Source organism: Aricia agestis, chromosome 15 (assembly GCF_905147365.1).
Source record: "Aricia agestis chromosome 15, ilAriAges1.1, whole genome shotgun sequence".
Classification (NCBI taxonomy): domain Eukaryota; kingdom Metazoa; phylum Arthropoda; class Insecta; order Lepidoptera; family Lycaenidae; genus Aricia; species Aricia agestis.
In genome coordinates, this window is record NC_056420.1 from 10,551,924 (window position 1) to 10,575,222 (window position 23,299).

At 36.7% G+C, this 23,299-nt stretch overlaps 2 protein-coding genes across 3 annotated transcripts; both read left to right on the plus strand.

Moving 5' to 3' along the window:
* The first annotated feature begins 896 nt into the window (after positions 1-896).
* On the plus strand, positions 897-19,201 carry LOC121734290 (maltase-glucoamylase, intestinal-like). Of its 2 annotated transcripts, none has more exons than XM_042124814.1 (7): positions 897-1,002; positions 2,641-2,754; positions 3,633-4,563; positions 8,681-8,882; positions 15,192-15,542; positions 16,853-17,623; positions 18,523-19,201. In XM_042124814.1, exons 2-7 carry the CDS (start codon positions 2,682-2,684, stop codon positions 18,877-18,879), a joined length of 2,685 nt encoding a protein of 894 aa, XP_041980748.1. In that variant the 5' UTR covers positions 897-1,002; positions 2,641-2,681; the 3' UTR covers positions 18,880-19,201. The 2 variants fall into 2 exon arrangements, with proteins under 2 accessions (XP_041980748.1, XP_041980747.1); XM_042124813.1 differs by having other exon boundaries at positions 2,660-2,754.
* Positions 19,202-21,651: 2,450 nt separating this feature from the next.
* Positions 21,652-22,794, plus strand: LOC121734296 (ribose-phosphate pyrophosphokinase 2-like). The gene has a single exon (XM_042124822.1). The coding sequence runs from the start codon at positions 21,686-21,688 to the stop codon at positions 22,697-22,699; it is 1,014 nt and encodes a 337-aa protein (XP_041980756.1). The 5' UTR covers positions 21,652-21,685; the 3' UTR covers positions 22,700-22,794.
* The last annotated feature ends 505 nt before the right edge of the window (positions 22,795-23,299 follow it).

Consider the following 23,299-nt stretch of genomic DNA (forward strand, 5'->3'; position numbering starts at 1 on the left):
AATATTATTTTAATTGTCTAAAAAGGGAAAAGAGGTCATAAGGTAAAGATGGCCAGTATTCCTGCTGGCCCTCTTAACGTGCAGGAAGTGATGTTTGATAAAATTAAAACAAAAAAATAACATATTTTCCTTATAAGTTATAACAAACAAAATACTTAGTATTTTTTAGAAAACCTGGTCATAGCAGAGTTTAACTATTCAAATAAAGACTATAATAAAATTCATTAGCATGCATTAAGTTAATGAAATGAATGCAAAAACGTTGAAGGGCCACAAACATAGTCCGTTTTAGAAAATTATTTTAATATTTCACGCTCTTATGTTATTTTTATATGAAACACTTTAACTGTATTTTAGTTTTTCATGCTTTAAAAATTTTATTTAATATTTGAAATCTGTATAAAATTGTTGTTAGTTAACTTTTCTACTGTACACAAAAATATACTTTTTTCTACGTAACCAACTATCAAAGGAAAAGTAAAATATGAAATAATTGTATACAAGCAGTCCCACACATTTTTACGTAAAAATTTGGCATTGCAGGTTTTTTGGGTCCAAAGTAAGTCTTTGACGTGGATCTTTTAATCCTCTTTCATGAAAATGCACGACGGATAACTATACAGTATGCGAGAATAGAAATACTAACTTATCAATTCTTCTGTAGAATTTCTAGTATAGATATGCTAAATCTGACCTAAAATAACAGTATGATGTTATTTTATGGCAGATATGAAGATCGTCTTCCAAGGCCAAGCCGTCCTGTTTGTGCCGATGCATAGCTAATTATGTTTTTAATCGCTTCCTTTGAATCACGTCAAATGGAACGTAATCTTATCTTTATCAATTATCTTCATGATTGCGGTCAATATTTCTGATTACCACAGAATACCCTTTGTTGTTGCAATCACAAACAATTATAATTTCGTATTTCGTGAATTTCCAATTACTTTCTTTTGTTGTGAATTGTTTTCTGTGCTGATGTGAATGTAAAATTGAGGCAAGGTAAGTGTTTAAAATGTAAGGATATAATATTGGAAACATGTTTAGTAAATGTTTATTTAAAGTCGTCTAGTACTTCTCTATAACATATTAATGAAAATATATGCACGTGCTCTTAATTAATAATCCATGAATATTTTACTGTAGGCCGTTTATATACCGTTTTATATCATTTTTATATAAACGTTAACAAAATTTTTAAGTTAAGAACGTTAGTGTATTTTTTCATTGCGCGTTTGAATTAGTAGTATTTTAAGTATTTATAGCTTTGAGCATTGACGCTACTACAAAAAAAATACCAAACCATTGTAGATATAACCATGATTAAAACAATTATTGTGAAGCTATCTGTAGTATATGCGCAGATGCAGTCGATTATGGGAATTCGTCGTCATCAAGAGAAGTTGAGTCTTTCGTCCCATACAATTTCGTCCCAGTGGGACGAATAGCTAGAAAAGAAGAAGTCGCGGACGAACAGTGTTTTATAAAGTTACTAACTGACCTGACAAACGGTGTTTTACCAAAAACGTTTTTTCGGGTATGTAAAATGGATGATGGCCGATTCTCGATTATACCCAAATAAGGACACATTTTTTTATCGATCCTGATTGATCTTAAATAATATTTATATACAAACTAAAAATTGTTTATTCAAATCTACAACTTTTTGCTAAATCTACTGATTTTTACTTGAAAGTCATAAAAACTCATTTAAACATGGAGCTGGATGAAAAAAAACTCGGTTCCAGGTATTCGTAATCGCTCATCTTGGTCCATCATGATTCATGGGTCATTGTGGCCGCATTACCCTCAATGTTCAGTTCATTGCGATTACGGTTCAAATACTCATAGTGAAATATCGAAAATTGGGCTACTCACCGAAGCGAAAAATTAAATTGATGAATCCTCAGAAAGTCATGTATCACGATGTTTTTCTCAGAAAATTAACGATAAATAGCTCTGCTAAGGAACATTACTTATTGCCAAAGTTTATTCTATGTAGTCATAGACTAAAGACCGCACTCAAAAACTTGATAACTTAACTTTAGTTTCATGAAGAATTTGACAGAAAATGGTGAGTGAATATAAAGTGAATAAATACATCTAAACTATTATACATACATCCATGTGGCTTTATAAAAGATTTTATTTCGTAGGTACTAGATAGCAAGTATTTTATACTAACCAACGTTTTAGTTTTGTGTATTTTAAATGTGTAGACGATTAATAATAATAATACTCGCTTTAATTACAATTTTGATAAATAATAATATAATTAATAATTATTATGGTATTGTGTGTGCGATATTTATCCTTGTATTTCGATTTAAGGCCTTATGACTATTTCCAGAAGATTGAATTGGAAACAAACACAACTTCGGTCTAATGTTAATGTGTTTGTTTGTTTTAGGGTTAATAATTTATACGTCATTAAATTGTGCAGTTTTGCATGCTAGGTATAATAAAATTGGTAATAATTGATACAAATCTATTTTACCGTTTAGCTTTTAGTGCCTACTTTGGTAGGAAAGCAGTTTATTGTTGTAAATATACAAAATTTTACTAAGAAACATTACATTAAGTTCCAATTAATTTTATATTATAAGTAACACATATTTCGTAATTTATGTATTTTTATAGTTTTCAAATTTCTATTTAGGGCGATCACAAAAAGTAAGGAAATGATACCACATGTAACTAATTCGGACGAAAACTTGGACGAAACGGACGCAAAGTTTCAGTTTACAAGTTTGAGTGAGTATAGACCACGTATTTTTTTTTTTTATGAAATAAGGGGGCAAACGAGCAAACGGGTCACCTGATGGAAAGCAACTTCCGTCTCCCATGGACACTCGCAGCATCAGAAGAGCTGCAAGTGCGTTGCCGACCTTTTAAGAGGGAATAGGGTAATAGGGGAAGGTAGGGAAGGGAAGGGAATAGTTGAGGGTATGGAAGGGAATAGGGTAGGGGTTAGAGGATTGGGCCTCCGGTAAACTCACTCACTCGGCGAAACACAGCGCAAGCGCTGTTTCACGCCGGTTTTCTGTGAGAACGTGGTATTTATCCGGTCGAGCCGGCCCATTCGTGCCGAAGCATGGCTCTCCCACGTATAAACATAGTACACTTTTTACAGATAGCTGACACGAAATACAGTTTCTGACCTAATAACTGCCGATACTGCATATAAAATGTCAAAATTCGTTTAAAAATTCTACACCATATTATAAAATATAGAGTACCTACTCACTATCGGTATATTACTCGATAGTTTTACTCCAAAGTCTAAATCGAGTAAAAATTTTCGTGTGGACCGCAAAACTCACAACTCGAAGTCTCACATCGAGCCGGCTCGATGGAATTAAATAAATGTAATTTCCTTCGAAACTCGACGCAAACCGTCGAGCACGATAATTTTTACTCGATTTGGAGTAAAACTATCGAGTAATACTGAATGTGTGGACGAAAGCCCAAGCCGTGGTTTTTACTCTACGTGATTTCTCGATCGAGTAAAACTGTATGTGAATACTTAGCATTACATCTATCATGTACTATAAGGCCCCAGAGACTCAAAGTGTATTTTGAGCATTTCTGCTCCTTTCATTATTTTTGGTTCAAATTCAAACATATTTCAGAAATACCATGGTACGAACACATACTGCTGAACAGACCGCTCAAAGTGGTGCTGGCTATGATCATCTCCGCAGTCGCGATACCGCTGTTAATCTACAACTTTTACTTCTTCACAACTTTTGACATGCCGCCCGACGCGTACTCCGTCGGAACTTGTTTAATACCCCGTGAGAACAGAATACCCTGTGGCATTGGCAACGTGCCTCAGGAGGAATGCCACTCCCAGTGCTGTTACGACCTGAGCAGCCACTACTGCTTCCACCGCGTACCCTCGAGATTCTCCTACATCAGCGCCCAGCCATGGCACGAGGACGTCCGAATCTATCCCCGAGTTTCCACAGTACCATACAACTTCCAAGACAGTCTACCCAACATCAAACTGTCGATCGATGAGAGATCGGACACGCATATCGTGCTACACATCTACGACCCAACAAAGCGGTCCTTTACCGGCAATAGATTGGACCAAAAGGAATATGTTTACGAGGTGTCAACACCAGAAATGGGTATCGTCGTAAATTCCACAAGAGGAACGATATTCAACATGGCGCGCGGCCCGCTTATAGCCTCCCAAAATATCTGGGAGACCTCGTTTATATTGACGAACGAGTCGATGTATGGCTTGGGTGAAATACCTCTGAGGGTAAACGTTACCAAAGTTTTGTATAACAATGATAAGGGCGTGGCGGGCGTTCCTCTCATTTTCGCGCGAGTTGAGGGGCGGTATCACGGGCTTTTGATAGAGAGTGATGACCCGACGGAGATCTCGGTTCACGGGGAGAACAGAATAGTGGTGAGGAGTATCACTAACTTGGGGTTCACATTCCACCTATTCGTGGGACCGAAACCGAGGGACGTCATGCAGGATGTCATGAAGATCATCGGTGGCAGTAACAAGTTGGAGTATTGGATGCTCGGCGCTCATGTCTGCAAGTGAGTAACAAATTGTACTAAATAAACAAAATAAATAATATCTGTATACCATACATCAGAGAAATAATTTTTGATTTGCAAAAATATATGTAGTAGATTTGTTAAACATAATTTACATACCTATCTTGTATAAGTAGGTATGTAAAGATTGGGACGCCTCCGTGGTCCAGTAGTTAAGAGCGTGGCTCTTGACTCGGTGGTTGTGGGTTCGATTTCCGCGTTAGAAACATGTTATTTCCAAGTTTAGTTAGGACAATGCAGGCTTATCACCTGATTGTCTGACAAGATGTTCCATGCGTCGGAATGGGCATGTAAAAAGTCGGTTCTGCGCCTGATCTCTCGCCAGTCGTGTCGGTCTTCCGTCCCACTGGGTTATGACTTATGATAGTAAAAGGAATGAAGAGAGTGCTCTTGTGCACTGCGCACACATTTGGGCACTATAAAATTACTCCTGCGTAACTGGCCTGGTTTCAATGAAACCACCACCACCGTCCACCGTCACCGAAACCGGTGTGGGAGTTATTATTATAATATTATTATGTAAAGATTTTTTTTGCACTATGATTATTTTGCACAGTATACAAATAAGTCTATGATTTTGCACTTCGTCTAGGTTTAATATGACACTTGAGAATATCTTATAGAAGTCCCATAGTAAACAAAATTTATTATTCTAAAACTTGAGAAGATCTTAATTTTCTGCATTAAGAGACAAACAACCCTTCAGTTTGACGAACTATTGCTAAGGGCTGGTTAATTTATAAAGAGTCTCGCGTATTTAAAGTGCTTACTTTAACGGTGGTATGAATAAAAAAATCTATGAACGTTGAGAGGCAGTTGGCAATTTTCCAATTTTACTACTGTTATTTTATGTAATAAATAAACATTATTATAGTTTAAAAACCAATTTTTTTATTTATTAGTTTACGACAAAATATTAAGGTAATTGGTACGCCGTACGGCTGAAATACATAAGGTCATACACAATTATTATTTTTTAACAAAAAATTAAAACCGACTTCCGAGGTAAAAACAGAAGTAATATTCTTAAAAATAATCTAAAAATAATCAAATAATTCTTATTCCTTATTATAGTGCCGTCTTTACACTTTGCCTAAACCTCAACTATTTCTACTACTACCAGCCCGGAAAAGTTCTGAGATCCTTGGCATAGAACTTACGCTAAGGTAAGATGGTACCGACTTCGAAAGCATTAAGATTGAGTACAGAAATAGTTGAGGTTTAGGCGAAGTGTGAAGACGGCACTATAACAAGGAATAAGAATTATTTGATTATTTTTAGATTATTTTTAAGAATATTACTTCTGTTTTTACCTCGGAAGTCGGTTTTAATTTTTTGTTAAAAAATAATAATTTTACCCTTTTTAGTTACCTATGGGACCACTTTACTTATAGCTTGTTGTCTTAGAGTTGTACATATTATTACTAGCGGTCGCCCGCGGCTCCGCCCGCGTGGATGTCGGTTACGGCAGCAAAAAGCCTACCCAGGAAAGACTCGGTCAGCAAAATGATTCCCAGGTCAATTCACAGACTCCAACACTGACATCGACGACGCGGACGCAGTCATTATCCGAAGGGATGCATATAGTGCACACTGCACATATATTGTCTTCCTCCCGCACGCGCACCCCCGATTGGTGACGCCCACTATCGTTATATTTTAATTTCGCCATAATTTCAAAACTAAACGTCCAATTTTAATCATTCAAAGACTAAATGTTATTTACATAAACTGTACTTAGTGATGAAATAATTTATTTTTATAAGGATTAATATTAGGGTTGCTGAGGATTCCTCTTCCGCTTCCTCATAATGAGGAAGTTCCGCAATATTTTGGGTTCCGCAACCGTTACCGCATCCTCATAAATAAGAATTAAAAAATCCTCTTCCGCTATCGCTTCCTCAAAATTTAAGAGGAATTTATGAGGAATTTCACTGCACGTCGCGTATCCAATCATGGCAACGCACACGCCAAAGCGCGAGAAGTGTATCATTCACTCATCCTTTTAGGGTTCCGTACCCAAAGGGTAAAAACGGGATGATTTTTTTGGCTTTTTTTTGCTCGTAATCAATCATGGCAACAGGTACGCACTTGAAATTTTCACAAAGTCCTTAATTGTATGTGTACTTTAATGATTAATAATAATATTAAAATAAAATAAAAAACTAAGGGGGGCTCCCATACAAAAACACAATTTTTTGGCCTATTTTTTCTCTTTAACGGTACGGAACCCTTCGTGCGCGAGTCCGACTTGCACTTGGCCGATTCTTTTTGTGTGCGTGTGTTGTGTGTGTTACTGAGCTCCTCCTTAAGAGGAGTCCACACCGCCGTTTTTCCATACAAACGTTGTCCCCTGTTTCCTCCCTGGATAATTCCGGTAGAGTTATGATTTTTTTCCTGAATATCTATGGCCTCTAGTAGCATGTCCCTATGTTTTCTTTTTTTTTTCATAATTTTATTATTAAAATAGATAAGAACGTCCAAAAACCCAAAAAAATGGCCAGATTTTCCTCTGTGTTCAAACACCCAGAAAACAAAACTGGCTAAAAAATACAAAAAAAAAATAAAACATAGGAACACAGCTCAAGCCTTGCTTTAATTCTTAATGAAAAAAGTACTTAAATCGGTTAAGTTTTGGAGAAGGAATCAGCGGACAACGATTCGATGATTTTCTGTTCTTTTATTAGAACTTTTGTCGTGTTGTCTCTATCGCGCTCTGCGGTGAAAGACTTGAGATTGGTGAGACAGCAATACATTTTCAAAAACTTATTTTCAATTTCTCTCGCCCCTGGTGTATCCTCTTAATTAACTGCTGGGCCGATTTTGATGATTCTTTATTGTGTGTGTTTTGAGAATGGTTTAGATTCATAGTTTGGTCCACTGGAAAATGCCCTTTTAATTATTTTTTTGTGTGATGTATGTACCTAGTTATTATGTAGGTACAGACTGGACAAAGGCTTTTGTTTTGGGTCCGCTAGTATTTTTTAATTTCCTATCATCCCATTCCTCATCCGCTTCCTCATCCGCTTCCTCATCCGCATCCTCTTCCCCAAAAAATATCCTCTTCCTCATCCGCATCCTCTAAATTTGCGCGTGACAATTCCTCTTCCTCCTCCTCTTCCTCATAATCACTTCCTCAACAACCCTAATTAATATCATAAGTAAAATAAACGCGTTTAAATGTAGTCCAAAATAAATTTTTAAATAAAAAAATGGTTATTGTGCCTCACTCGACATAGATAAGTATAGTGAGTCGCGAACTTTTTTGTAGATATTTATAAGATCTACAATTACTTAGAACATTTTATGGTTCTATCTTTTATAGTTTCGGCAGCGTACGCAAAATAAGTAACTTTTCTGGTTGATTTTACACCTGGCGTCCGAAAAACCCAAATATCTTACGAAACCCAATTTTTTCGAAAATAAAATGTAGCCTATGTTCAGCAGAAATAATGTAGGATTCATGGGCTTTTGCTTGGAGTAGTTTAAATAAAGCCAAAATCCTCGAACTTGTATCTATAAGGAGTCAAAAGTTCTGTTGGGTACCTTCGGAACCAGGGTACATCCTGGTGCAAAATCTTACTTTTTGGTAGTATATGCTTGAAACACTTCAGAAAAAATCGAAATCACTATATGTTTTCATCATATAAATTTTGAGGAGTTCCCTCGATTACTCATGGATCCCATCATCAGGTCACCACTTTTATGAACATGGTACCAAATTCGAGTCAAACCCTATACAACACAAAAAGAATTTTGTAAATCGGACCACAAACGGCTGAGTAATCGTTGAACATACATTAAAAAAAAAGGTACATACAGCCGAACGTATTACCTCCTCCTTTTTGGAAGTCGGTCAAAAATAGCATAAATTATATCAGTTGAAGTGATTCGTGCTAAAGGCCTGTTTCACTACTTCCTGATAAGGTGCCGGATAATATAATTATCCACAACTTATTTAACAAATGCTCCATACTCTGTCAAGTTAAGTTGTGGATAGCCTATCCGGCACTTATCAGGAAGTGGTGAACAGGCCCTAATTGTTAAAGCATTTTTAGACAACATTATTTATACAATTTTTCGCGGACACTTTCAGTGAGTTACCAGAGGAAGATCTTACCAGTTTCCTAGCCAAGGCAGCTGCTGAAAGTTTGCCGTACGAGAGCATTTGTGGCCATGGACCACTGGTCTTCGACAGCAATCAGTGTAGAGACAATATCACGAACACAGACTTCGAGGATGGAGCCAACCTGGTCAGAAGAAGCAACAAGCGATTTATACCACACATTTCTCCTTATGTAAGTTTATTGTATAAAATACCAGATGAGCCGGTGATCTTCGTATCACTTCTATCCTAATATTAGACTCCTGGACTTCTATGAATATTTCTATAAGACTAATCAGCCAAATCGGTTCAGCTGTTCTTCACTTTTAGTGAGACTAACAAAATTGAAAATTGATGTTTATTTGTATAGATAAATCAAATAACACGTGTTATAACTTAGTTCAAATACTTTTTTTTTATGAAATAAGGGGGCATACGAGCAAACGGGTCACCTGATGGAAAGCAACTTCCGTCGCCCATGGACACTCGCAGCATCAGAAGAGCTGCAGGTGCGTTGCCAGCCTTTTAAGAGGGAATAGGGTAATAGGGGAGGGTAGGGATGGGAAGGAAAGGGAATAGGGGAGGGTAGGGAAGGGAATAGTGTAGGGGATTGGGCCTCCCGGTAAACTCACTCACTCGGCGAAACACAGCGCAAGCGCTGTTTCACGTGTGAGAACGTGGTATTTCTTCGGTCGAGCCGGCCCATTCGTGCCGAAGCATAGCTCTCCCACGTACTTTTTAATGCCTTCTACTGCGGTGAATTAAAAAGTCTTCCACATTGGGTTTTTCGCGTAACTTTCTGCCGCGCACTGTAAAACTCTGGAATGAACTGTCACCAGCAGTATTTCCGGACCGATACGACCTGCAAACCTTCAAGAAAAGAGCGTATTCCCTCTTAAAAGGCCGGCAACGCACCTGCAGCTCTTCTGATGTTGCGAGTGTCCATGGGCGACGGTAGTTGCTTACCATCAGGTGACCCGTTTGCTCGTTTGCCCCCTTATTTAATAAAATAAAAATAAAAAAACATAATGATCTCCGCGGCTTACTCTACATTTTTGCTAAATTGTATAATATCGGTCCAGTAGTTCTGGCACAGATTACTAAGTACTACATAAGTTTTGGAGTTCATGCAGTATCCGATGCAAACAAACTTTGTCCGGTTTATTGTGGCGTTTAAATTACAATTACAGTTTGAACTGGCCATACTTAACGTTACACGTGGCCAAGAAGCCGCAAATCTAGATCCAGACTAGTAGGCAACTTTAATCAGCAAATATACGCTCTTGGCCCTTGGGACTTAAGTAAGGTTTAACGTAGTTAGTTACACGTTCTTTATTCTATGCTATTTATTTAATTAGATAGAAATCTGTCAGTTTTTCGTTAATTTTTAGGGTTCCGTATCAAAACGATAAATACGGGACCCTATTACTAAGACTTCGTTGTCTGTCCGTCTGTCTGTCTAAGTTAGACTTCTGAAATGTTCACAGATTGTGTATATCTGTTGCCGCTATAATGGCAACAGATATACACAACCTGTATATTAAAAAAAGTTGATATTTAAGGGGGGCTCCCATACAAGAAACGTGATTTTTTTGGTCTTTTTTTTTCTCGTAATTAATAATGGTAACAGCAAGGCACTTGAATTTTTTACAAAATCCCTAGTTATATTTGAAATGTAATAATTAGTAATAAAATTAAAATAAAGTACTTAAATATAAAATTAAAATATAAAATTAAAATAAAGTAAATAAGTAAAAACACAAATGTTTTGTCTACTTTCGCTCTATACCGGTACCCTTCGTGTTGAGTCCGACTCGCACTTGGCCGATTATTTAAACAACAAAACACTAAAATTATTCTACAATGTATAGTCAATTTTCTTTCAGAGTGCAGTGAGAACAATATAGAATACAAGATGGTCCCATAGATTCTATATATATATATATATATATATATATATATATATATATATATATATATATATATATATATATATATATATATATATATATATATATATACATGCAGGTACATGTTATGACGTAGGCATCCGCTAAGAAAGGATTTTCATCAATTCCAACTCCAAGGGGTTAAAATAGGGGATGAAAGTTTGTATATAATAATCCTTCTTAACGCGAGCGAAGCCGCGGGCAAAAGCTCGTATCTTATATGTCTGATATAATAATATAAATTACCTATTAAGGGTAAGTAACAGATATCAGAACTTTCTATATAACCTTCACATAATAGCGAAGGTCTTTTGTGTTTCACCATTCATCCATGTGAGATAGGATTTCACCTGGCCAATTATTTCTGAACTGAATGGCCAAGATAATCCTACGCGAAATATGATACTGTTGATACAATTTGTACTTTAAATATACTTAATCAATATTATTACTTACAAATGCTTACAAGTAGGTATAGTCTGAAAAAAAAGGTGTTGTCTAAAAAAAGGGTGTAGTTTGATGTACAGCAATTCGTTTATTGGACAGGAACTATACAGATTATTTTATCTGCAACAAATTAGTACACTTTAAGTTCGGGAAAAGGAACTATACTTGTGTCTAGTTCCTTTTCCCGAACTTAAAGTGTCTACTTACCTAATTGGTTCAGCGTTTAAAAAATAACGGACATACAGACTCGCTTTTTCATTTATTCATATTAGTCTACATAATTGGTCTTTTCTCCTCTATTATACTTATTATAATATTTATTATTTATAGTCTGTCAAGAAAGAAAAAAATAAAATAATTCTTAGATTGATTTGAAAGGGATGACACTACGATATTGCCACTTTTTAATTTTGAAGTAGGTACCAGATAGCTGAATATTTAGTTCTCTGACAGAATATTTGAAACTTTTGGAACTGGCACCGACTTCAAAATTATGAAGATTGAGTACAGAAATAGTTGAGGTTTAGCCGAATTCGGAAAAAGGCACTATTAGATAGGAAAAATTATTTAATACTTTTTAGTTCATATTATAAGGATGTTATTATTGTTTTTACCTTGGAAGTCGGTTTTAATTTTTTGTAAAAAATAATAATTTCACTCTTTTTAGTTACCTACTAACCATCGCGTAAGTATATTTAATATTCTACGTATCTTAATTGTTATTACAATTTGTTAAGAGTCAGACGTCGTGCTCACAAATATCAGGTAGATAATTTTAAACAATACATTTAAAAAAATCGAAGTGAACAGTAAACACGTGCTAGCCGCTAAGCAATTATTGTACCTATAAATTGCATAGGAATTCGATCTGTATATGTATCAAAATCGTGTAAATATAAACCGTATAAACAAAGTATTTTTTATACTAATTGCGATTGTATTTCTTATACCTATTACGATGTAGATTAGCTATGTATGTCCACACTGTGCACTTTCATCTTCAATTTTCGTCATCTTCTTTCATTCAACTTTCGTATTGGCGCATTCAATAATTGAATGCGTCAAAGAACGCAACGGCAAAATTGTATTTTTTTTTGTTCGGTTGGCCTGAAGGAAACGGGGCACTATGGGAAAAAGACTGACGAAAAATTTTGACGACAAAAATACAACCCCCTATGATCACCCCTTTTTATTATACCAATCGATAGGGAGCGCTAAGGGAAGCAAAAAAACTCAGATAAACTTTTCTCAAAAATCAACCCCTGTCGAATGACAGGCCGAAATGTGACCCTCGTTAGTATGGCGAAAATACTTCAACCCCTTAATATTATCTTAATCTTGGTAAATGTTTACAAACCTACCCCAATTTATTTGACAAACTACTACAAAAGAAAGTCGACGGAGCCCCGCTGCGCGGGGCTCCTATTTCTGGGTGTTGTGATCTAAGTTCCAACCTAACCTAACCTACTTTTGGACTTTCTGGATGTGTTTGTTTTTGTTTTGGCGGGGGGCCGCGCCCCCCGAGCCCCCGCCTTAGGGGGGGGGGGCTGCCCCCCCCCCCCCCCCCTTCAGTATCCGTGGCTAAGTAGTTAAGTAAGACCCACTCATCACAGCCTTGAGATGCCTTAAAAATACTTAATAAACATCAGAAAACAGATGATCTTATCTGAAGATTTAATTGACGTAGGTTTCTAAACCTTAGCCAAATTTCGGCCTGTCATTCGACAGGGGTTGATTTTTGAGAAAAGTTTATCTGAGCTTTTTTGCTTCCCTTGGCGCCTCCTATCGATTGGTATAATAAAAAGGGGTGGTCATAGGGGGTTGTATTTTTGTCGTCAAAATGTTTTTAAGTATTTTCGCCATACTAACGAGGTTCGTATATCGGCCTGTATCTGGCCGGGGGTTGATTTTTGAGAAAAGTTTATTTGAGCTTTCTTACTCCCCCCCTATCGATTGGTGTATTCAAAAGGGGTGGTTATAAGAGGTTGAATTTTTTCGTCCAATTTTTTAAAGTATTTTCTCCGTACTAACGAGGGTCATTTTTGAGAAAAGTTTATCTGAGCTTTTTTGCTCCCCTTGGTGCCCCCTATCGATTGGTATATTCAAAAAGGGTGGTTATAAGAGGTTAAAATTTTGACGAAAAATGTATATCTTTTTGTATTAAAATCGCTTTGAAATGTACCAAATAAATAAGGACATAACGTGATGACTGATGATATTTTATGGTGTTGTGTGTATATTGTATCCATATACAACCATGTGAGTTGTGACATTGGTGACCCTGACATGGTAGTGATGAGGATGATGATGATGATGATGATGATGAATGTAATTTGCATAGTAGCATATGCTTTCAGTTCTTAAAACAACGCCTAAACCCCCAAACTTGTATCTATAAGGAGTCCGGAGTTCTCTTAGTATCTTCGGAACCATAGTATACCTTGGTGCAAAATCTTACGTTTTGGTAGCATATGCTTAGGATGCTTCTCATAAAACCAAAATCACCATATGTTTCCATATAAATTTTGAGGAGTTCCCTCGATTACTCATAGATCTCATCATCAGATCACCACTTTTGTGAAAATGGGACCAAATTGGAGTAAAACCTAAAATAACAAAACAAAAATTTTGAAAATCGGTTCACAAACGGCGGAGTAGTGGTTGAACATACAAAAATAAAAATAAAAAAAATATCCACAGCCGAATAATATATATAACCTTCTCCTAAACCTAACCTTGAAAGTCGGTTAAAAAAGGGATGACACTACGATGTTGCCACTTTTAATTTCTTCACTTTCTTGACAGACTATAAATAATAAATATTATAATAAGTATAATAGAGGAGAAAAGACCAATTATTTACACTAATATGAATAAATGAAAAACTATATACGCATCTTCATTTTATACACTGCAATGAGAAGGAAATTAAAAAAATCACAAAAAAAAATTACGGAATACTCTCGCATTTCTCGGCTTTGATCAAAACAAGTGTAAAGTTCGGATCACTTTGAGAGCGTGCCTTTTTCATCTCTATCTCGGTTTATAAGTTTCTTCGCACTTTTATAACAAGTTCGGAAGCAAAACGTATAAAATAAAAGTAAGTTTCTTGTACGAAAGCAAATATTATGCAGCCTTTATGTATACTAGAACAAATATTGCTTCACAGTAGCGTTGAATCGTATTAGAAGGGCTTGTCTAACTTAAAATGACGCGCCGCTCTCTCGTATTCACAGTATAACATTTTTCAAATTAATTAATATCAACTATACTGTACCATAGTAAAAAGAGGGGAAGTAAGTTATCTTCATACAAAGGCGCCGCGCGCGGCTTGTATGTGTGCGCCATAGTATTAATGCGTCGCAACGTACGGCACACAACAAAATCTCGGCCAGTTTAGCTTCGTGGGTACCGCCGAGATTTTGTTGTGTGCCGTACGGGGCGACGCATTGATACTATGGCGCACACATACAAGCCGCGCGTGGTGCCTTTGTATGAAGATAACTTACTTCCCCTTCTTTTACTATGACTGTACTCGGCGATACATGGCGGTAGCGGTCATTGACTCCCTATCAAAAACTTGTCATTTTCTATATAAACCGCGATTGACAACGAAGTGTCAGATGTTGTCAATCGCGGCTTTATATAGAAAATTACAAGGTTTTTTACAGGGAGTCAATGACCGCTACGGCCATGTTTCGCCGAGTACACTATAGTGAAGTGGTGGGGCACGTCATTTCAAAGACAAGTCAGTCTAGTACCTATAGTTTTCAACATAATAACAATTATTAGTAATTAACAACATACGTACAATAAATTATTTAATAAAATATTTACATGACATACCAAAAATATGAACGATTACAATATTTACATAATAAATTGTAATCGTCCATATTTTTGATGTGTAAATATTTTGCAGTGAATCTTTGTACAGGAACCTAGGTAACTGCTGAATAATAACTCAAATATGGTAAATATTATCGTATGGGAAATTATCTTGGTATTACGTTTGTATGAGAACTGCGAGGTCACCCGGACTCTTAAGTAGTAGTAGATAAGTGTTTTATAATTGTGTTTTATAATTTTGAATTATATTCCTACAGATTCGATACCATGGTGAACTTCAAAATAGCAATGAAACAGAAAACACTACAGAAACAGAGATGCAACAAGATATAGAAGAAGAAAATAATGACGTAAATAGCACAACATGTGGTATTTTACCTAATTTTAAAAACATCATACTACGTGACAGTGAAACTTTGGATATATATAAAGGAGTAGTTGATAATGAAGAAGTAATATACCCGAACTACGAAGATGCATCTCATTACTTCATGGAAGACCTATGGCCATTTGAGGTTACCCCTGATGGGATTATATTAGAGAACAATTGGCCTTACGATGAATCAGAGAAAGTCTTGAATGAAACTGGACTGCCTTATTTTAGCAAAGTAATAATATTTTGGATCACTTTATTTCAAACTCTTATATATGTCGCAGGGAAAAGAAGATATCAGGGATATCCCGAAATCCCTAGGGATATCACGAAATCGCGGTAGATACCGAATATTCTTGTTCCTTACGTCTTCTTACTAAACAAATCTAGTGATATGTCATTTCACTAAACTAAATCTAGTGAAATGTCAGAAAAGCGGATATCGCCGAATAAAAATCGAGCTACGCATTTCTCTCGCTCGCTCAGCTCGCTTATGCCCACACGGGCACTAGTGGGAGTGAAACAAATGCGTCGCTCGAGCTGGCGCGACTCGTGTGATTTTAGTCGTTAAATTATTAGGTGTACGTTAAGTTTGAATGCGATTTTCTAAATATCACCTTTTACGACTCTCGAGTTTCAACATTTTTTAATATTTTCCAGACTTACGCGCATGTTACTTGCATGGTTCGATAGCCTGTTAAATGTATATTATGGGGATATTAATAACTCATTACCTATAATAAGATCCCTTCACACTGATAATGCCCCATTCGCGTTAAGAGGGCGACTAACGCAAAAAATCGTCCTTCTCTCTTCAAACTCACGCCCGTCTTTCATATGCCAGGTGAAAAAGGACGACGCGGATTCATTTAAATAATAAGAAAATTATTTTTTTCCTAATAACTCGATAAATATGTAACATTTAAAAAGCCGCTAGGTCAGTTCCTCAATGATAGAATTTTATACAATGTGTTAAAATATTAACTTAGTTTAATGCACGGTTATGGCAATATATGAAAAATTCGTGAAAATTAGATGCATCTTTGTGATCGAGAAAATTTTAAGATATCGTGTTTTTGCTAGGTCTGATTCTCGGAAATATAATGTAGTATCTATGTCTACAAAATGAAACAATTCGGGGCTTATTTTCAAGTATAAAAATGAATTATAAAATCGTCAATTTAGGGTTAGTCGCCCCCATAAGATAGTGATAGGGTATTAGAGCGAGCGAGAGAAATGCGTAGCTCGATTTTTATTCGGCGGTATCCGCTTTTCTGACATTTCACTAGATTTAGTTTAGTGAAATGACATATCACTAGATTTGTTTAGTAAGAAGACGTAAGAAACAAGAATATTCGGTATCTACCGCGATTTCGTGATATCCCTAGGGATTTCGGGATATCCCTGATATCTTCTTTTCCCTGCGACATATATATGCATTTAATCCCTTTCATTCAAAACAATAAGTTAAAATATTATTTTAAATGATGTACTAAAAAACCCTTTCTTTCAATCAAAATAACGAAATGAAATTTTCTATTCTAGGATTTTCAATTAGCATTCAACAAGACTCCGCAATGGAATTTAGTTCATTCAACTAGCAATAAATCCTATCTTTTCGAGCACCAGAACTATGGAAATAATTTCGTAAATGTATTCAGAGAACTTTTCAACGAATCAATGATTTGGTCGAGCAGCCAACGGATGCAGGGACAAATAGGAATTAATAGACAAAAGATTGATATATCCTGGACTAATCTCAGGAAAGAACTAGTCGAAGCTGCTTTAGGTGGAATATCAGGTCACTGGTTTTGGTCTACGCCGGTTTGTGGCGACACTGAAGCATTCGATATAGAGACTCATGCAAGCCTATGCGTAAAATGGTACATGGCAGAAACGTATTTTCCCATGATAAAGATACACTCGAAATCCAACCCCAGGCATCCATTAGCATTTACCGGAACCCACAAAGCATTGATACTTAAAGCGCTAAACGACAGAATAAGCTTCCTACCACACTTCTATACTATTCTGCAGAAAGGTCCTTTGCTACGACCGATGTTTTATCAGTTTCCTGAATCTGAGATTCTTCAAGACCTGAGTACTCAATTTAGTGTAGGCGATGACCTACTTATAGTCCCCAATTTGGAGCCAAGCCAAAGTCATGTCCACGTTTGGATGCCTCCTGGCACTTGGTATGAGTTTTGGAGTGGAATGAAGCTGACTGCTGCGGAAGGAGAAGTAGTTACTCTTACTACTACCGAATCTGACTTCCTTACTCTTATACGAGGAGGCTCCGTTGTAGCTATTCAACAGGTAATGCAATACCTCGTAAATGTTTTTTGTTTTAATGATTTTAATTATCTAACAACAATAATAACGCATTGCATAAGAGTTAGTAATAATATTAATATTATGTTTGTACTTCATTTTTAGGGTTTCATACCCAAAGAGTAAAAACGGGTTACGGGACCCTATTACAGAGACTTCGATGTCTGTCCGTCTGTCTGTCTCCAGGCTGTATCTCAAGAACCGCTATAGCTTGACTTCTGAATTTTTTACAGATTGTGTATTTCTGTTATAACAACAAAGACTAAAAACAAAGTAAAATTAATATTAATTGGGCTCCCATAGATACAACAAACGTTGTTTTTTGGCCATTTTTGCTCGTAATCAATAATGGCAACAGCTAGGCACTTGACATTTTCACAACATCCTTGATTGTATTAATCGTACTTTAATAATTAATAATAAAATTTAAATAAAATAAATATTTAAGAGGAAGCCCCCTTACAAAAAACACATTTTTTCCTACTTTCAATCTATAATGGTACGGAACCCTTCGTGGGCGAGGTCGACTCGCACTTGGCCGATTTTATTAAAAAGTTATTGATCAGAAATTGGCCTAGAGTCTAGAGTACACAGAACCTCAATCAACCAACTTCAAAAATAAAATATATTATTATAACGTCTTTCCTACGTCATTTACGATGAAATGGACTTTTCAAAATTAACCTTTTGATGTCATCAAATACAAGCATATTTTTGTCATTAAAGTTCATTCTGTTTTTAATTTTTAATACGAATTTTAAACGAAAATATTATAACTGTCTCATACCAAACATAATTTTCAACATGCTTTTATTTAAGTATCACTTTAATTTCATTATGCATAATTAAAAAAAAAACATTATAACATAATATTTATTTTTCAGGATACGAGAGATTCAGTCGAACAAACGCGATGGCTTTCCAGTTTCTCAATAATCATAGCATTAGAAAGTTTCAACGAAACCTTTGGAGCCAATGGAAGTCTATACATAACAGACAACATGACACTAAATTTTCAGGCAAATTCCCAGAATTTTACCATCACGGCTACTGGAGATGATTTTGATCCAATCTGTGATTGGTTTGGGGGCACCTGGGCCTACGATATAAGGAAAATTAGGGTCTACGGTCTTGAAGATGAGTTCAATAATTTTGACAATCATAGGGAAATAACTAGTTTTGTAGATATATGCCTTTTGGAGACGAGGGACGAAATTGTTGTTGATTTAACAGCAAATTAGGATACGGAAAGGCTTCAGGCTTCCGTCTCGAAATCAGCAGGCAGCGGGGCGGGAGCGGCAGCGATGCGTGACAATGTATAGATTTTTATGGATAAGCCGTACAATATGCTGCGCGGCGACCGGCTTTCAAGGCCTATCCATATAAATCTATACACTGTCCCACTCCTGCCCCGCTCGTTTCAAGACTGAAGCCTTATTATTTTGGAATGTGTTACGAGAACCTTTTATTACGTAACGCCTAATTTATTGGTTCATTACAAACTCTTTGTTCTAGTCTGCGCGAAATATCGTATGTAGGTTAATAAAAATATTGTTTTATTTCGTCTGAACAATAAATTTTTATATACCCACTCAGATTGTTTTCAATTGGACCTATGATTGAACTTCATTGATTTTTGAGCTAAAGCTTAGGCCAAACCTACGCGACCAGGCGACTGCGAAGCGGAGCGCGGTGTCAAGTTATCAATGTGTTTTTTGTATACAAAACACACATTTGACAACTTGATGCTCCGCTTCGCAGTCGCCTGGTCGCGTAGGTTTTTTGGCCTAAGCTTTAAGTTGGCACTATGCAAGTAATAAAAATCCCAATATTTTGTCTTGATCTCAATTTCCTTTGTTAATTTCTATTCCTTTTAATACTAATATTACTTACTAATACAAAACAGCAGTCCACAGCTTGTATAGTGAGCTGCAAAGGTTGATAGGATTATGTCGCCCGCAACTCCGTTGCGCCAAAATTCGTTTCACATTTTTCCGGGATAAAAAGCACCCTATGTCTATTCCCGGAACTCAAAAGTACCTCCTTACCAAATTTTAGCCAAATCGGTTCAGCAGTTTTGGCGTGAAGAGGTAACAGACAGAAACACAGACACACTTTCGCATTTATAATATTAGTAAAGTATGGATGGAGAGAAGATATAAAATGTTGATTATACTTTATGGTAACTTAATTTAATTTAAGTATTTATTTATATCAGGCTACATAGGCCCATACAATATATACATTAATGACTAACATACATACACTTAATAACTACACTTTATCACGATGTTATCGTGATAAAGTGTAGTAGACGACACGCTCGCTTCATTCCGGAGTCTCCCCCGGAACCTTCGGTAGACCACATCAGTCGGCCAGAATTCCTCCGCTTGAAAGGTTGAACTTAGGTTCTAACTCCCTCTAGTGAATTAAGTACCTGCTTTACAAGTATGTAGATTGTAGATACTTACAATATACTTTTGTAAAATATGTAGATCATATTATAATATTATTACATAGTTACTTTTTGCATTACTCTAACATCTATATTATACCCACATAAAGTATAAAGACCATCTTGATCAATCAGAAATGGTTCCTATGAAGTGCTCGTTACTTTTCAGTCATAAAGTACCTAGGTCATAAACTATTTAGCAAAATGATTAAAAGATTTTAAATGGAAAAATGTCTCAATAACTCTGAAGACTGAAAGTGGAGATATTCTGACAACTGACGACTGACGGTAAAAGTGACCGTGCCTTTCAAAACATTTAATACCCTCGGCAGTTTGTATTTATAACCCAAGAGCCAGACTTTCGTCATTCTATAAAATGGCTCTTGGACCAATAGGTATCGATTACGGTACGTAAAAGTCGAAAACAAAATTGAAACGTCAATCACAGTTTAGCCCATGTAGAGACGAGGTGGCTTTGATATACTTTCTACAGTTTACTGTTTCTGAAAAACATAGAAATATATTTCATTTGTAAGCTAACTTGGTTGTTGGTTATAAATTTTTATGACACATGGTTTGGACCTTACTGCTTATTATGAGATTCTTGTTATACTTCATATTTTGTTTTTATGCAGAGGATAAAAGTTATTAATATCGATAAACTACAAGTTATATTTAAAAAATTATCTTCAAAAATAAATATTGAGTCGATGTACATAATTCGGGCAATCTAGTCATTAAGTAATTAGGAAAAATTGAACAAACAAAATATAATTGTAAATTTTATTTTAAAGGTTAAGTAATTTTTATTATTTATTTTAAAAATTTAAAAAAAGTGGGCCACGTGCGAGTTTCTTACGCCGGTTCTTCTCGCCGGGTTAGTTCCCGAACCGGTGGTAGGCACCGTAGTATCAACATTCTGAAAGCATTTTCTTAAGAGCTCACCTGACTCTAAAAATCAAACATCGTCCTTCTCTCTTCACACTCACGCCCGTCTTTCATATGCCAGGTGAAAAAGGACGGCGCGGAATCATCGCAAAGTTAGTTTTACTTGAATAAAAGACGAACTATAATGATTATGAAAAAAGTGTTTTGAGCAAATTTAGGTTTTATCAATACCTTTTTAGATATTAAAAAATATTAAAGAAAAGGCAGCAACTTCGAAGATCCAAGCAAAAATGTGTCTAAAACAAGGTTTTTTGTAAAAAAGAAACTATCGAGCATTTTTTGAGTAATCGTGTTTTCGTCTTGAGCATTTAATCTTTATGAACTGAAGTTACTTGTGTCAAAAAATCAGTTTTCTAGACCTTACAGATTTTGAGATCTAGGTTAAAGTATGTAGTCAAGTTAGGGTCATATGGGCTCTTAAAATCTGAAATAAAACAACTTTTATTTCTTTTTTATTTTATTTATTACCGAGTACAAAACAACAATCAGTTTATGATGCAATCGCCGTTTATGTATCGTTATGGAGACGATAAGTACGAGCCACTGCGGGGTGGCTGTTATGTCAGGTGACCTGGTGAACTGTGATAACAGTCACACGCAAATAACTTGTTTATTGATCACAACACTTTAGGACAGTCGAGCTAATGACTCCGAGCAATTGTAACGAGAGTGACAATAAGAAAGACGACAAAACTCCAAGAATGCCGAACATCAAAGTCTTCACCGGAAGCTCCCACCCTGATCTCGCCAAAAGGATCGTAACACGCCTCGGACTGGACCTCGGAAGAGCCACGACCAAGAAATTCAGCAACAAGGAAACCAACGTCGAGATAGGAGAATCTGTGCGGGGTGAAGATGTCTACATCGTACAGAGTGGCTGCGGGGAAATCAACGACAATTTGATGGAACTCCTGATCATGATCAACGCTTGTAAAATAGCATCCGCCTCCCGAGTCACAGCCGTCATACCCTGCTTCCCATACTCCAGGCAAGACAAGAAAGAGAAGAGCCGAGCGCCGATTACAGCTAAGCTTCTAGCCAACCTCATATCAGTTTCTGGCGCTGATCACGTGATAACTATAGACCTCCACGCGTCTCAGATACAAGGGTTCTTCAACATACCCGTAGATAACTTATACTCGGAACCAGCTATCACCAAGTGGATTAAGGACAACATACCGGAATGGAAGGACAGCGTCATGGTGTCTCCAGACGCCGGTGGTGTTAAACGCATGACGTCCATAGCCGATAAACTCGACATCGCCTTCGCGATCATACACAAAGAAGGTCAGAGAGCGAACGTAGCAGAGTCCACGGTACTCGTCGGAGATGTGAGAAATAGGACGGCAATCATGGTCGACGACTTAGCAGACACCTGTGATACCATAGTGAAAGGAGCTGAAAAGTTGCGCGAAGCAGGAGCAAACAAGGTCTACGCGATTTTGACGCACGGAGTTCTCGCTGGTAACGCGATAGAGAAGATCAACAACTCTTGCCTCGAAGCCTTCGTCATAACGAACACCATACCTCAGGACAAGAACATGAAGGTGTGCCCTAAGCTGCAAGTGATGGATATATCAGTGATGCTAGCTGAGGCGATTCGCCGTACGCATTATGCGGAATCAGTGTCCTACCTTTTCACAAACGTACCTTATTGAATTAACGGACTTTGTGACTTAACTAAGATTGACGGCTCGCGAAGGCCGTTTTTATTAAGTTTTTAATAAAAATATATGGTTAATTTTGATTTTAATTCATTTATTTTAATCAGATGTTGCAACCAATGAAAGTTCTTGGCTTTACTCAATTATATTGTAACTAGATGATGCCCGCAACTCGTGATACGTGGGAAAGCCATGCTTCGGCACGAATGGGCCGGCTCGACCGGAGAAATACCACGTTCTCCCAGAAAGCCGGCGTGGCCCTTCCCTTCCCATCCCTACCCTCCCCTATTCCCTCTTAAAAGGCCGACAACGCACCTGCAGCTCTTCTGATGCTGCGAGTGTCCATGGGCGACGGAAGTTGCTTTCCATCAGGTGACCCGTTTGCTCGTTTGCCCCCTTATTTCATAAAAAAAGTCAATTTCGTTTCTCACTTTTTGCCATCAGATCCTGGTAGACCTAAAAATTATAATTTATAATCCTTTAAACGTCGAAAAACTGTCCTTCAACTTTATGCTTACAGATGGCGCTGCTGTGCAGTTGCTGATAATATTAATTAATACCTAATTGATAAATCATAATGAAGGAACCTCTGCT